The sequence below is a fragment of the Cydia strobilella genome, chromosome 9, assembly GCF_947568885.1.
Source record: "Cydia strobilella chromosome 9, ilCydStro3.1, whole genome shotgun sequence".
Classification (NCBI taxonomy): domain Eukaryota; kingdom Metazoa; phylum Arthropoda; class Insecta; order Lepidoptera; family Tortricidae; genus Cydia; species Cydia strobilella.
The window spans coordinates 8629994-8643692 of record NC_086049.1 but is presented as its reverse complement, the minus strand read 5'-3'; the positions used below and the strand labels follow the sequence as shown (position 1 = coordinate 8643692).

The window sequence follows — 13699 nt, the reverse complement described above, 5'->3', positions numbered from 1 at the left end:
TATTTATGTTTTAGTGAACCACGGAGGATTATCTTTTCACTTTATAGGTATTATGCATTTGTTCAACTGCAAAGAAGCACTGATTTACCTAGCATTGTAGTACCTAATTATGTAACTTAACGGAAATAATGTTTATTTCAGGGCAGTCAAGGATTTTATTAATATTTTGACTGCAATATCCTGGTAATATCACCTCCGCAACGAAACGGTACTCACATCAGGCGTCAGCAACCCCACTAAATACGGAGCAATGATGCCTGTGATCGCCCCGATGCCATTCACAATGGCCATAATGGTGCCCGCGTAGTTGGAGCTCAGGTCTAGCGCGTTGACCTTCATGCCAGGGTAGAAGGCCCCCATAAGGGCCATGGAGGCGGTGAACAGGATCACCACGGTCGACGTGTCGCAGCCGGAGTATGAGGCCAGGATCATGCAGATTCCTGGGCCTACTGACGCTGAAAATTAACAATCATCAATTAATACGAGTATACAACTACATATAGGGATTGTTTTGAAAAAAATGTATAATAACAAAGAATAACAAGCATGTGACAGAAGAAGTCAGAATCCGCTGTAACTGTTGCATTAACAGTTGGCCCTTAGATACAAAGAACATCTCATCACGACCTTTCTTTTATCATTTATCGATAATTGATGATAATTCTTACATATTACCTATTCTTTCGGGTGTCGCCAACAGTTAACATAAAATATGATTGCATTGCTTGAAGAGCCAGTATCGGCTCGAAAACTTTATGTTAGATAATTGAACCTTGAAGAGTTCTCACCTATCGTTGTAAACGTTTTCCTGGCATTAGTAACCGTCATCCAGTTGTGCTTGACGATCTTGTCGCACATCCAGCCGAACACGATGGAGCATATCCACATGACCGCGTACGGGAGCGCCGCCAGCGTCCCCGTGCGGTGGATGTCGAACTTCAGCACGCCGGTCATGTATTTGGGCAGGTCCGTCACCATCGTGAAGTAACCGTAGTCATGGCCGATCTGTAACGTGGCAAGGACGTCTGATGGAGTCAACTAGGGGTGGATTTTCATGTTTGTACGTTACAAACATACGTTGCAAATGTTTGTTTGAAGTCATGATTAGCATCGCTTCATTTTATGTGGTGGTTTGGATAGAAATGCTTAAGTAGCCGAGTTTACGGGAAGAAGAGGAACTTCCGAACGACATTAGGTTTAACATATTTCTACTATAATAAGATAAGATAATGTCAAATTGCTGGATCGAGTCCGGAATACCACGCTACGCTCGAAGACCCAAATCGCCGATGTAGCTCGGAAGGCACCCAAGCTATAATGGGACTGGGCTGGTCACGTCTGCCGAATGCCAAATGCCGGGGCAAAATCACTTCAAAGTTGGAGCCCGAAAACTCAAATCGGGGATCTGGCATACCCTGCCGGCGATGGCGGGATGAACTGGACTCCTTCTTAAAGGAGTGGCCATAGCACTGGACAGTGGACAGAGATCTTTGGAGAAATTGGGGGAGTCATTTGCCCAGCAGTTCAAATAATAATAATAAGATAAATCTCGTAGCCAGAATTATTCACCAGCAGCTTGCTCTCCTATTCGGCCTTGTGGACCGCAAAGTGACCTACTACAAGTACTCACCTGCGCCAGTTCTCGAAAATGGTCGTGCCACGCTCTATTGGGATCGGTCTATCATCACTGACAGGACTATTGTAGCCAATAAGATAATATATACTATAATATACTATTAAAGTAATATATCTACTTATATTCGAATAATTCTATTGACCGTCACCTAGCAGCTATGCAAATGTGTGTTGCTTCCTTATCGTGAGAAATATTACTTTCCTACACCATAAATTTTCATAATGGTAATTTTACCGGTGTACCTAATAAATACCTACTCGAATATGCACATATATTTTGCGTAATTAATGGCCTACCAAGAATCACAAAAGTTAAATGTCGAAATTAAATTAACATATGGAGTTCCTATCTATTTAGTCAAGCGTTAATGTGTTGTAGTAACAGCAATTGATCGAGACTATTGATACTCTAAGACGCCACTGGTTAAGATAAACAGCTAAAGAGCATGAAGAGGTAAATCCTGAATAGTCTTCATTAAAGACAATTATGTAGTAAGTAGTTGACCTGTTTGTTAACTCACCTGGGCACAAACAAGGGCCCACAACGGCACAGACATGAAGATGGCCTTCCACGGGATGGCTGAGGGCTGACTGTTTCGGTGGCTGCCCAGCGCCTCCTCTAGATATTTCTTCTCCTTATCGGAAATGAAGGGGTGGGACTCGGGGTCGTTATAGCAGAGCACCGACTGTTAAAAAAATTCACTTTGCTTATATAGGTAGTTCTGATCATTCTTTATGTCTGTATGCTGTATACAAGGAAATAAACAGTACCCCATGTGGTGGGGTCACATGAATTGATACTAAAACTATAAGGCAATACAACACCGAAGGTGTTTTGGGAGAGAGAAACATGTTCTGGGTTTTACGCAATCGTCTTACAACTACTAAGGAGGAATCATCTTGTGATATCTCGATACTCGCAATCAATTTTATTAGCACTATAATATAAATGAGTGCCTAAGTAACTATAATTTTTATTCATCAAAAAGCAAATGTACCTATCTTAGGTTTTTATAAATACACCTCTCTCGGTATGATACCTAGCAATCCGCTGTTATAAGAGGTACCTAATAGTGCACCTCATAATTTTCTTGCCCATTGTATTGTTCACGTTTCCGTACCAAATTCTTAGAAGTAATGTAACCGGTTTCTTCTTACCCATAGAATAAACCACAGTATGCTAACAGCACCGAAGAGGTAAAACACCGATTGCCAATCGCCAGTCTCCTTCATGATGAGTCCGGAAAGGTAAGTGCCGGCGATGTTGCCGATCTGCGCCCCTCCGAACACTAGCGAGCCCATCCGGCCCCGCTCGGTGATGGGGGCCCAGCGAGCCAGCATAGCGTTTAATGCTGGGAATGTGGTACCCTGAAAAGGCCAAACCTTTTATTAAACTCCAACTCCAAGATGTGTTATTATGATCCTAAAATTATCTATCTTAAATATGTTCGTAAGAATTCTTATTTCTCCGGCAATGGTAGGTATAGGGACGAATACTTAATCTAAAACCAACCTTTAAGGAGTCTTATGGTAGGATACTCTATAAATTCACTTTATTGTATTTTTTTGCTGTGGTGCACTCTTCGGTTGTTTGTACATTAGGTAAGTTGTGTCCACCTTTCCCAGTCCTTCGAGCACCCTTGACACAATAATAAGCCCAGTGGCGCCAACCATGGTTATCGCCCACGGTATTATCTACGTGAAGGTTACAGTGCTCAAAATACGAAAGTGGGCATTATGTAATACAAAAAAATCTTACCTCTCCCAGACCTTCCAGCACCCTCAGCACAATAAGTCCAGTGGCGCCCCCCATGCTGACCGCCCACGGCGTCAGCAAGGTGAACACGGCCGTGCTCAGCACTCCGAAGCCCAGCGAGTACTTGCCGCCGAACCTCTCGGCTAGCATGCCTCCAGGCAAGTGCGTCACTATGTAGCCGTAGTAGAATGCGCTGAGTATTATTCCTTGGGTTTCTTCGTTCCAGTCGAAACCAGATAAATCCTGAAAAGATAAACACAAATGATATTTGTTCTTTTAGTATTTTTTTATTTATAAAAATATCTGAGGTTGTTAACGCGGCGGTGTAGGTATTACCGGTGAAGCACTTCAGAATTTTTTACCTCGATCCTTACCAGCGAGCTAAACTCCGCCTCCCATAGAGATAACCAATTACGATGCATTTAGGATTCTTTATCTTAATAATGACAAGGATAAAAGCAGGTAATGAGACAAACAATAGGTATAGGTCCACACATAGCGAGCATACACGCGAGGCCATTTCCTCGCGCGTATGCTCGCTCTGTGTGGACCCGGCGAATTAAGTACCAGCTGAGTCCTTGTTTTGTGAGTCCTACAAATTGTTATTAGGTATAATAGGTATATTACCAACTGCATTATTTGTGTTATTATTTATTAAAAACTATTCTTATCTTAAGTTCTGGAAAAGCTTTCTAGGAACTCATCATCATGTTTTGACATTCGGAGTCCTGGCTAAGCTGGCCAATTATGACATTTATGACTCATAAAATAAATAGTAATTGGCCTCTCATGTGTCCGGAGCGCTGGTAGAATGCACAGTAGATTGTCCCGCCACGCCAGTATTAACGATGTCATCCGTCGGGCCCTTGTCAGTGCGAAAGTGCCGGCAGTCCTCGAGCCCAGCGGGCTGGCCAGGGACGACGGCAAGAGGCCTGTCGGAATGACGCTGGTGCCTTGGAGCATGGGTCGGCCGCTAGTTTGGGATGCTACTTGCGTTGATACCCTGGCACCGTCCCATGTTCTAAGCACCAGCGCCACCACTGGCGTTGCGGCATCCTCGGCCAAAAGCCTCAAGCGCCGCAAATATGCCGTCCTAGGAAGTAACTACATATTTGCGGCGTTTGGCGTTGAAACCTTGGGGCCATGGGGACCAAGTGCGCGTCGGCTGTATAAAGATTTGGCGACGCGCCTAATAGAGTCCTCGGGCGACCAGAGGGCTGGCCACTATTTCGCACAGCGTGTTAGTATCGCTACACAGCGTGGAAATACGGCCAGCCTTCTGGGCACCTTGCCCATTGACGGCGATTTAGGCCAAATTTTTTACCTATAGGTTAAGTTTTATTATGTTTGTTTTTGTTAATTGTTTTTGAAATAAAAATTGTTAAAATCAATTAATAGTAATTGCTATTCAATAAAGTAATTAAGTATTATAATTATAAAGTTACGGAACTATTAACCTATTTATTATGTGAAGATATATTAGGTAGGTAGGTAGGTATCTACTATAAAGGTAATTAAAAATCGATGAACGTAATGTGATATGTTATGTCTCCTCAATTTCACAGACGCCCACACTCCACAGCTCAATCAACAATGACACAACTAAATAAGTAGGCATTTGTAGTTAGGTAAATAATTGAGTTGGTACTAACCTAATTTTAGTTTTAGTGGCTAAACTATTCAAAACCGGCCAAGTGCGATTCGGACTCGCTTTTCAAGGGTTCCGTACATTACACAATTTAAACAATGTATTTTTTATGTGAAACGTGAGTGAAATGTCTTTAAAAAACCCGTAGGGGTCGGATCAAAAATTAAGTAATTAAGTCCGACTCACGCTTGACTGCAATTTTTTCCTGTAATCTATAGGTAAAGATCTATTTTGTGTAATTTTTTCAAAAGATAACCCGTCACCGCTTATTGGATAAGAGAATGTAATATTAATACTAACTTTACATATTAGTATCCCCTGTGGTCACCGACGCGACGCACCACTTGACTGCGTGATGGTGATGCTAGTTAGTTAGTTTTGCTGGGCATTTTCCGCAAATCGACATCCAAATGTGCCTCTTTTGCGTGAGACGAGGTAGCGCTACTCTAACCAACCCAGCTCCGCCACTAAGCCTAGCAAAGTCTTCAGGTTACTAGCTGCCTTCAGTGTACATGGATTTCCTTTTTTTTTTGTTGACGGAGTGGACGAATACTTTTACGCACCGTCCCCCCACCATTGGTGGGGGGTGTTGTAGGACTCGCCGCTCCTGTCCCCTCTCAACTGGCGAGAGGGGAGGGAGAACCTGACCCTACCCACTAAACCCACTCCGGCGTTTCATCCTCTTTACCGTTTGTGAGGGCGCCGTGGGATCGAGTACACTCTACCATGGCGCCCCTCGGCAGCCCCGGCTTGGCGCCAGGACACCCGCACAATGGAGGGGGATCAGAAACGCTGGATCCCCCCGACGACGTATGTGGAGCCGTGCAATGCGGGTCCCGCACCCGCTGCCGCGCATACAATTACAGTTCGTAGGATACCTACCATTCGTATCGCAAAGCCCGGCGTGGTTTTCTTAACCTCTTCCTTATCGGCAAAAACCCTCATCAAAACCGGCGGAATTAGCCCAACAAAGCATCTACGTCTGTTACGGCGATGATGAGGCATACCCGAATGGTGTACCTACCTAAGTATAGGGATATAACCAACGTCAAAATTACAGATTAACTTGCCACATGCTTACATTAGGATCGGCCGCGGTTTCCTCGATCTCAGCCGGGCATGAACCCTCATCGTAGCCGGTGGAGGCGGCCTTCCGTCGCACCATTTGCGTAATGGCGATGTTGAGACACACCCGCATGGTGTACGCGTTGGCCACCGCCAGGAAACCCATCACAGCCATCACCCATCGCTGCGGTACAAAGAAAACTGAAAACAAACAAAGTTTTGTGATAAACTGACTTATTTTCTAAGTTAATAGTATTTCATTGTAACACAATAAATAATTAAATAAAAATGGGGATGGAGTGATCAGGAGTGCTGCGAATGCGGATGCCCAAAGCAAACTGTTCGGCATATCGTCTTGGAGTGTCCACTGACAAAGTACGATGGCCCAGTGGAAGATTTTAAAACCGCAACGAGTGCAGCCATCACCTACTTGGACAATTGTAGATTTAGATTATAAGCTAGCTAATAAATGAACAGTGTAAAATATAATTGCCATACGATAAATAAATAAATAAATTAAATATGCTGTGTTTTAAATTAATCGGGAGTTAACAGAACTAAGAGGGAAGAATATTCCTAACGAAATAACGGTACTTTTTCTATGAAATTTCATTTCGGGACTGATTTTGATTTGGTTTATTGCTAATTTTTTGTATTGCTAATTTTGAAAAAAAAGGAAAACCTATAAACCTAGTTTTTAATGTGACTACTAAAAATCATGGAGAATGGAGTACGTGGTATACTTCTCTCTTAACTACAAGATTTACAAGTAACTCTAAAGGGGCTCACTGATTATCAGTCCGCCGGACGATATCAGCCTCTGTCAGTTAGAACAAAAATTTGACAGTTTTGAATAACTGACAGGCCGATATTGTATGTATGTATGTATGTAAACACTTTATTGTACATAAGACAGATTACAAACACAATAAAAGAACATAAATATATACAATGTACAAAGGCGGACTTATCCCTATAAGGGATCTCTTCCAGTCAACCTTTGAGCAATTGAGAATGAAACAAACCGTCCGTCCGGTGGATTAGTAATCAATGCCGTTGCATGGAGCCTATGCCGTTTTGGGGCATTTTCAAAGTACTTTCGATTTGGTTTTCTATCGACGGAACTTTAAATTATCGCTATTTTAGAAATGTCACTACGTTTAAACAATGTCGGGTATCTACCTGAGCCCGCATAAACGACATCAACAAAAGTCGTAATTCCGAACTATGCCACTAGCTCGGAATGAGGTTAAACACCCAAAGATTAGGTATACTGGTTCCAACTGGCAACAAAAATGACAGAAGTCTATGATTTGTGTTTCTTTGGATTTGGCATATTTAAGGACAAGTTTTGTTTTTAAACGATTGCAGCGCCATCTGCGTTTAGCTTTGAGTGTTTCGACACTCATTTCGACCTATTTGATGTCGCTAAGTAGATGAAATATTAGATGAGGTTAGGTGCCTACAACTTAAAAGTTTGTTTAAAACATAATTTAATCGTTATCCAATTTAACCCTTAAATGCATGATTTTTTATTTTTGGTTTGGTTTAAAGGTGCGTTCAGAAACTTAAGCTTTTTTTCTGTTGAATCTGTGAGCTGTCTAATGCTTTTGTATACATTTGGCAACAATATGAATTTAAGGGTTAAAATAAAATTGTGTCCTTCATAACCTAAGACTAACGAATTTTTATTTTATGTCCTTTGCAAAATACATTGCATATGAAGACTTGCTGATCTTCAGTAGTTCATAGTATTCATAGTACTAGAGAATCAAATAAGTAGTTGACCTAGACCAACTGTAACTGAGAACGTGGGTAAATAACTATGGCGTTATTCATAAACGCGTTATTGGCCTGAATTAGCTATGCATCGTTTGTCTTTTTGTAAAAAAGGGATAAAACATAATTTAACTAAACCGGGCCCGTAAAGTTTTATGAATAAGGGGGTAAGTAGGTATATGTCGGATTCGTAAAACTAAAAACGTTGCCCGTTGAGACTTGACTTACATTAACCTAGTATGCACCTATTTAGGAATAACCTAGTGTTTACTGGCTCCTCAAGGATACTTTTTAGGGTTCCGTAGACAAATGGCAAAAAACGGAACCCTTATAGATTCGTCATGTCTGTCTGTCTGTCCGTCCGTATGTCACAGCCACTTTTCTCTGAAACTATAAGAACTATACTGTTGAAACTTGGTAAGTAGATGTATTCTGTGAACCGCATTAAGATTTTTACACAAAAATAAAACAATAAATTTTGGGGGTTTCCCATACTTGGAACTGATCTATGGATAGGTCTTCAAAAATGATATTCAGGTTTCTAATATTATTTTTTTCTAAACTGAATAGCTTGCGCGAGAGACACTTTCAAAGTGGTAAAAAGTGTGTCCCCCCCCCCCTGTGACTTTTAAATTAAGAGAATGATAAAACTGAAAAAAATATATGATGTACATTACCATGCAAACTTCCACCGAAAATTGGTTTGAACGAGATCTGGTAAGTAGTTTTTTTTTAATACGTCATAAATCGTAAACCGCAATTTACCTTTCACTCACGATTCGCATAAAAATACATTGTTAAAATGATGTAATGTACGGAACCCTCGGTGCGCGAGTCCGACTCGCACTTCCCCGGGTTTTTTTATGATAGCTATTGGCGAAGGCCTTGGTAAAATATTGCAACATTACTACCTACTATAATGAGAAGTACAGTTTTTAAGCCGTTAAGCGACAAATCGAAACAATACTCTAAAATACCTTGTGTTTACTGTACGCAGTTTTACTATTTCACAATTCTTGTAATAAGCAGCATAGCTAATCACTAGAAAGCTATTGCAGAACCTGACAAAAACTAGGTATCATTAGTTTAAGTAACATTTATAAACGTAATTATGTGATTATATGAGCATTTAGATCGAAATTGTAACCTTCAAATAAGACTTCCACGTTACGTCTTCCTGATGTAAAATGTACATATATAAATAATTACCTATGTCTCTGACTGCAGTCAATTTATCTATTCCTTATTACCATTCGTTTGAACTTTAATTTATACCAGAAGTTTTAATACATCTGCATTTAATCCTTCCAATCCAATGACTTTTGATATTTAAATGCTCGTCTTAAAACAAAACTTGCATTATCTATATAAAGACTTCCGTATGACGTTAAGCTAGTTTAACACTTTTTACACGATAAAATATTTGGGTTATGTCCTTATCATGCTTTGTTGTGACTCAGACAAGAATGCATTCAGCAAACATTTAGTCAAGTGTGCGTGCACACATCAAGGAATCCGTGACGGTTAAAGCACTCATGGCGGAAAGTGTAAAGGGGCCCACTGACTATCAGTCCGCCGGACGATATCGGCCTGTCAGTTGTTCGGAACTGTCAAATTTTTGTTCTAACTGACAGGCCTATATCGTCCGGCGGACTGATAGTCAGTGGGCCCCTTAATAATTCTTATTGTTAGCTGTAAGACTTCAGTTTGACATGAACCAAGTCATACCTATGCCATGATGAAATATGGCAATGTTAACTTCTAAACGTTTCTAACATGCCCGCCATACGTATGCGTAATTGCGTATCGCTAAATTGCAAGGCAGTCACCCATTTTATTTATAAACTATTAATATTTTTTATTATTATATATTTTGTGACATAACCCCCCGTATGCAGCACAATATGTTAATTCTTAAAGTAAGAACTAAGGTACCGTTTTAATTGTTTCAGTAGACATTTAGCTATAATATTCGCTTAGCACCTTTGTATAGACACTTTTCTCTGCAGCTGACTGTATTACCTATGCGTAAACAGAGATTAAATATGCTTTATTTTGATACTTTGAATATATAGTAACGCCTTCTTGATAGGTATCGTCGGCTAAAATTATGTTTTATGGTCTAGTCTAGTGAATGAAAAGGCCGCTGCACTTACCTATAAAGTATAAACATATCGGTCAGTAGCCTTATACGAGGATCTCGTCCGATCCGTTAGCATTTGCTCATCCGGTATGTTAGTGTATTAACTTCATTGATATATAATCATCTCAGATAAACATCGATCAAGTATAGCTTGTAAGTGAGGCAATTCATTAATGTAGATAGTATAACTAGGAATGGTACACTGATTGTATTTAGGATTGCATCAGGTACCTAAATGTTTTATCTTCGCATCGCTTCTACATCTATGTTTTATCTTCGTTTCTACATTTTTCCTGCCGTAGCGTACATAGGTAAGCACATCTCGGTTTTTAGGGTTACGTACCTAAAGGGTAAAAACGGGACCCTATTACTAAGATTCCGCTGTCCGTCTGTCACCAGGCTGTATCTCATGAACCGTGATATCTAGACAGTTGAAATTTTCACAGATGATGTATTTCTGTTGCCGCTATAACAACAAATACTAAAAATAGAATAATATAAATATTTAAATGGGGCTCCCATACAACAAACGTGATTTTTTTATTGTTTTTTTCCGTAATAGTCTGCGAGTCCGACTCGCACTTGGCCGGTTTTTTACATGAAAGCTTTCAACCTCATGGCGTCACTGGATGCCGATTCTGATTAAACAATTTATTCTGTTTTTTATATTATTTTGATACGACCGTAAACATTGGTGCTTGCGAAATGCAATAAAATTGTGCTTGAGATGCGAACCAATCATCAAGAGGATCATCAAGATCGTGTCAAAATCATAATATATAAACTGTTTATTCAGAAACGGGTTCCTGCAAAATTCTGCTCAAGAAAAAATACAAAAAGATGGTGTTTTGATGTGGTCATTTTTGCCTTACAATATTTGATTGTACCCTATAAATGGTAATATTAAAATATTTTTTGAAATCAATTGTCTCCGTGTATTTTTTCCAAAAATCATTAACATTGTGGTACAACATTAATAACCTATAATTGAAATCAACTCTAAAACGTCTACATTCCCCATAAATCACAGTAGGTACAATCAATTTCAACTACTGTTTAATTCACGACATACGCGAGATAATAACTCAATTTACGACTCATATTGTGTTGACAATGGTTGACAGTGCACGTTGTTTTTTTTTTTCAGAAGCCTATTTACACGCCACCGTAGTGTCAACGCGTAAGTGCAGCCGAGACCTTTGGCCACGACACGACTAATGACACTGATCCTCGAACAATAACCACGATACGTGGAATCAAAGGGCGTATGTGTAATTGTTGTCATTCCTCTGTGAAGCGAACCGTGAAGGGTTTAACAATGACTGGAGCATCTGGACGAAACTAGATTTTCATAGGAGGCGATGAGTTTGGATCGGATAGCCTGTCGAGTTAACGTCATTAAATCTGCAGATTTTAATAAAGAAAGAGGTTCACGATTGAACTCATGGACTGATTTCTCCTTAATGTTCTTCTGTGTGTTACAATACAACCTCGGACAACAAGGTGTCCGCTCTGAACACAACTCATATTTTCCGCATCACATTGTGTAGGGTTATTTGCTTATTCATGATGGCGATTACCTTCGCGATCTCAGTTATCTAAAAAATCTTTTGAGACGAAAACGATTACAGTATATAATTATGTACAGTCAAGTGTAAAAATATGGGTGCACAAATCAACAGTTTACCTACTTAACGTCCATTTAGAAAAGTTCTATATCCGCGGTTGTCGCTTCAACAACACTTAAGTAATTATCGGTGTTAACTCGGTGTTTCTATTGACACACTAATTGTTAATCGCCTCTCCACCTGACTTGAATAAACGATACGTAACTCTTGACATGCACTTTCCAACGCAGCATGTTTTAGAGATTCTGTTCTATAGCCTTCGTCTTCTCTACGGATATGGTTGTCAAAATACAAACTTCCAAAATAAGCATTTCATTTACAGTTTGTTACAAAAAATATTGCATTCAGTGGTTTTGTTTTGCTTTGTGTTTTATTTAATGGTGTAGAAGCTATTCATTCTATGCCTCATTTGGACTGCGTCCATTAAGTAGTCTAAAATGGTGGGTACCCTAACAAAAAATTTATATTCAGCGTTTTTACAAGTTTTGTTATATTTACATTGTAAATTATTAAAATTGGATTGTACTTAGTCTTTCAGGAATTGTAGAAAAAAGTCTTCACAAAGTCTCGCAAGTTTATACTCATTACTCATGATACTTCTTCTGATTATAAGGGCCCTCCACACTCGTGCGCGAATCGCGGCGCGAACCCGCGAACGCGAGTGTGGAGTCTAGTTCGCTAATCAGCGAAATCGACTCCACACTCGCGTTCGCGGCTTCGCGCCGCGTAGTCTGGAGCGGGCTATACTTACATGTATCTAAGGACTGAAAAAGCTTTGCAGATTATTTATATTAGGAATTGGATCCTGTTTTTAGTTTTCACGTCATATTTTAGCTCTTTATTTTTTATTGTTGTCTTATAGGTATGTTATGTCAAAACAGCACAAATATAAATAAATAATATATATATGTTTAACGGCATCACCAGACCATTAAATATTTAGACAATCGACGTAATGCTGCGCACGTCATCGACACACAAAGACAGTTTTATTATTTCCGATTCCGATTGCCTGAGCAGAATACTGATGAACAGAATAGAGTTCTAACGTTAATAATTTCATTAAAAGGCATATCTACTTATATATGTATAAATGAATTTATTAAACAATTTAAAAACAAGGATTTTAGGTACACTCAATTTCCACAGTTTATTCGTCTATCTAGTTTTCAGAAACAAGACAGTGCATATCTACCTACCTAAATTATCTTTGGAATGGTTTGAAAACTATTTAATTATACTTACCAACGAACAAACATTTTACCAATTTTTTTTTCAGTAGTTTGTCTGTTTATTGTGGACATCTGTTTTTATTTTATTTTATTTTATTTTATTTTAAGGTTCACCGACAGTTATTACATTGAGGCTTACATCTATTCAAACATTAATTACATGCTAAATGTATAACTAATTACTGGTAAACACCACATGCGAATAATTTAAAAGCAAAGTCAACGACAAAGCCGACACATTTGAACACCTTATTATTGTAGAATAAGGAGCAAAGCGCAACCATGATGTCGACTGTTTAAGTTGTATTATTAAATATGGAATTAAAACTAAATATACTAACTACTAGTGAATAAATTTCTAATTTTGGACAAGGAGTCAAAGTGAATGTCGAACTTGTCACTATATTTATTTATTAAAATGCTCAAGCGTGGTACCGGGGAGTTTGACCCTAAAACAGTTCGGCGCTGGGGGCGAGACAGTGGCTTGATAGCAAAACGCGGTGTTCTTCTAGGCACTGAGAATCGAAAGCTACTCAGGAGTTGTGGACAATCTATACTATTTCTTATAAGCTTAGTGAGAAATTTGAGATCGAGTAGATCTCTACGATTCTCAAGAGATATCATTTTAAAACGTTTTAACCTATCCTTGTAAGAGAAAGATCTTTTAGCAAGACCTACCGATCGAGCCAAGTGCCACATAAATCTTTTTTGCAATCTTTCAATCCGAAGACAATGAGTTGCATAATGTGGTCGCCAGACGATACTACCATACTCTAAGTGACTGCGTACTAGACTGTAATAGAGGAGTTTTTT

General features: G+C 39.4%; 1 protein-coding gene and 1 long non-coding RNA gene across 4 annotated transcripts in view; one reads left to right on the top strand and one right to left on the bottom strand.

The window, feature by feature from the left end:
• LOC134744254 (uncharacterized) overlaps positions 1–8630 on the top strand; it is a 120193-nt gene extending 111563 nt beyond the window's left edge. The window contains exon 2 of the long non-coding RNA XR_010128071.1: positions 8400–8630. This is a non-coding gene — a long non-coding RNA (uncharacterized LOC134744254). The remainder of the gene's footprint in view (positions 1–8399) is intronic.
• The window catches only part of LOC134744233 (putative inorganic phosphate cotransporter), a 46303-nt gene that overhangs the window by 2181 nt on the left and 30423 nt on the right, over positions 1–13699 (bottom strand). For 2 of the 3 annotated variants that reach the window (XM_063677973.1, XM_063677974.1), the window contains exons 2-7: positions 6121–6305; positions 3395–3634; positions 2794–3003; positions 2157–2321; positions 789–1005; positions 217–455 (exon numbers count right to left, since the gene is read on the bottom strand). In XM_063677973.1, the coding sequence (XP_063534043.1) occupies positions 217–455; positions 789–1005; positions 2157–2321; positions 2794–3003; positions 3395–3634; positions 6121–6305 (1256 nt within the window). Of the gene's footprint in view, positions 1–216; positions 456–788; positions 1006–2156; positions 2322–2793; positions 3004–3394; positions 3635–6120; positions 6306–9092; positions 9228–13699 lie in introns of those variants that run through there. The other variant, XM_063677975.1, reaches the window with a different exon arrangement.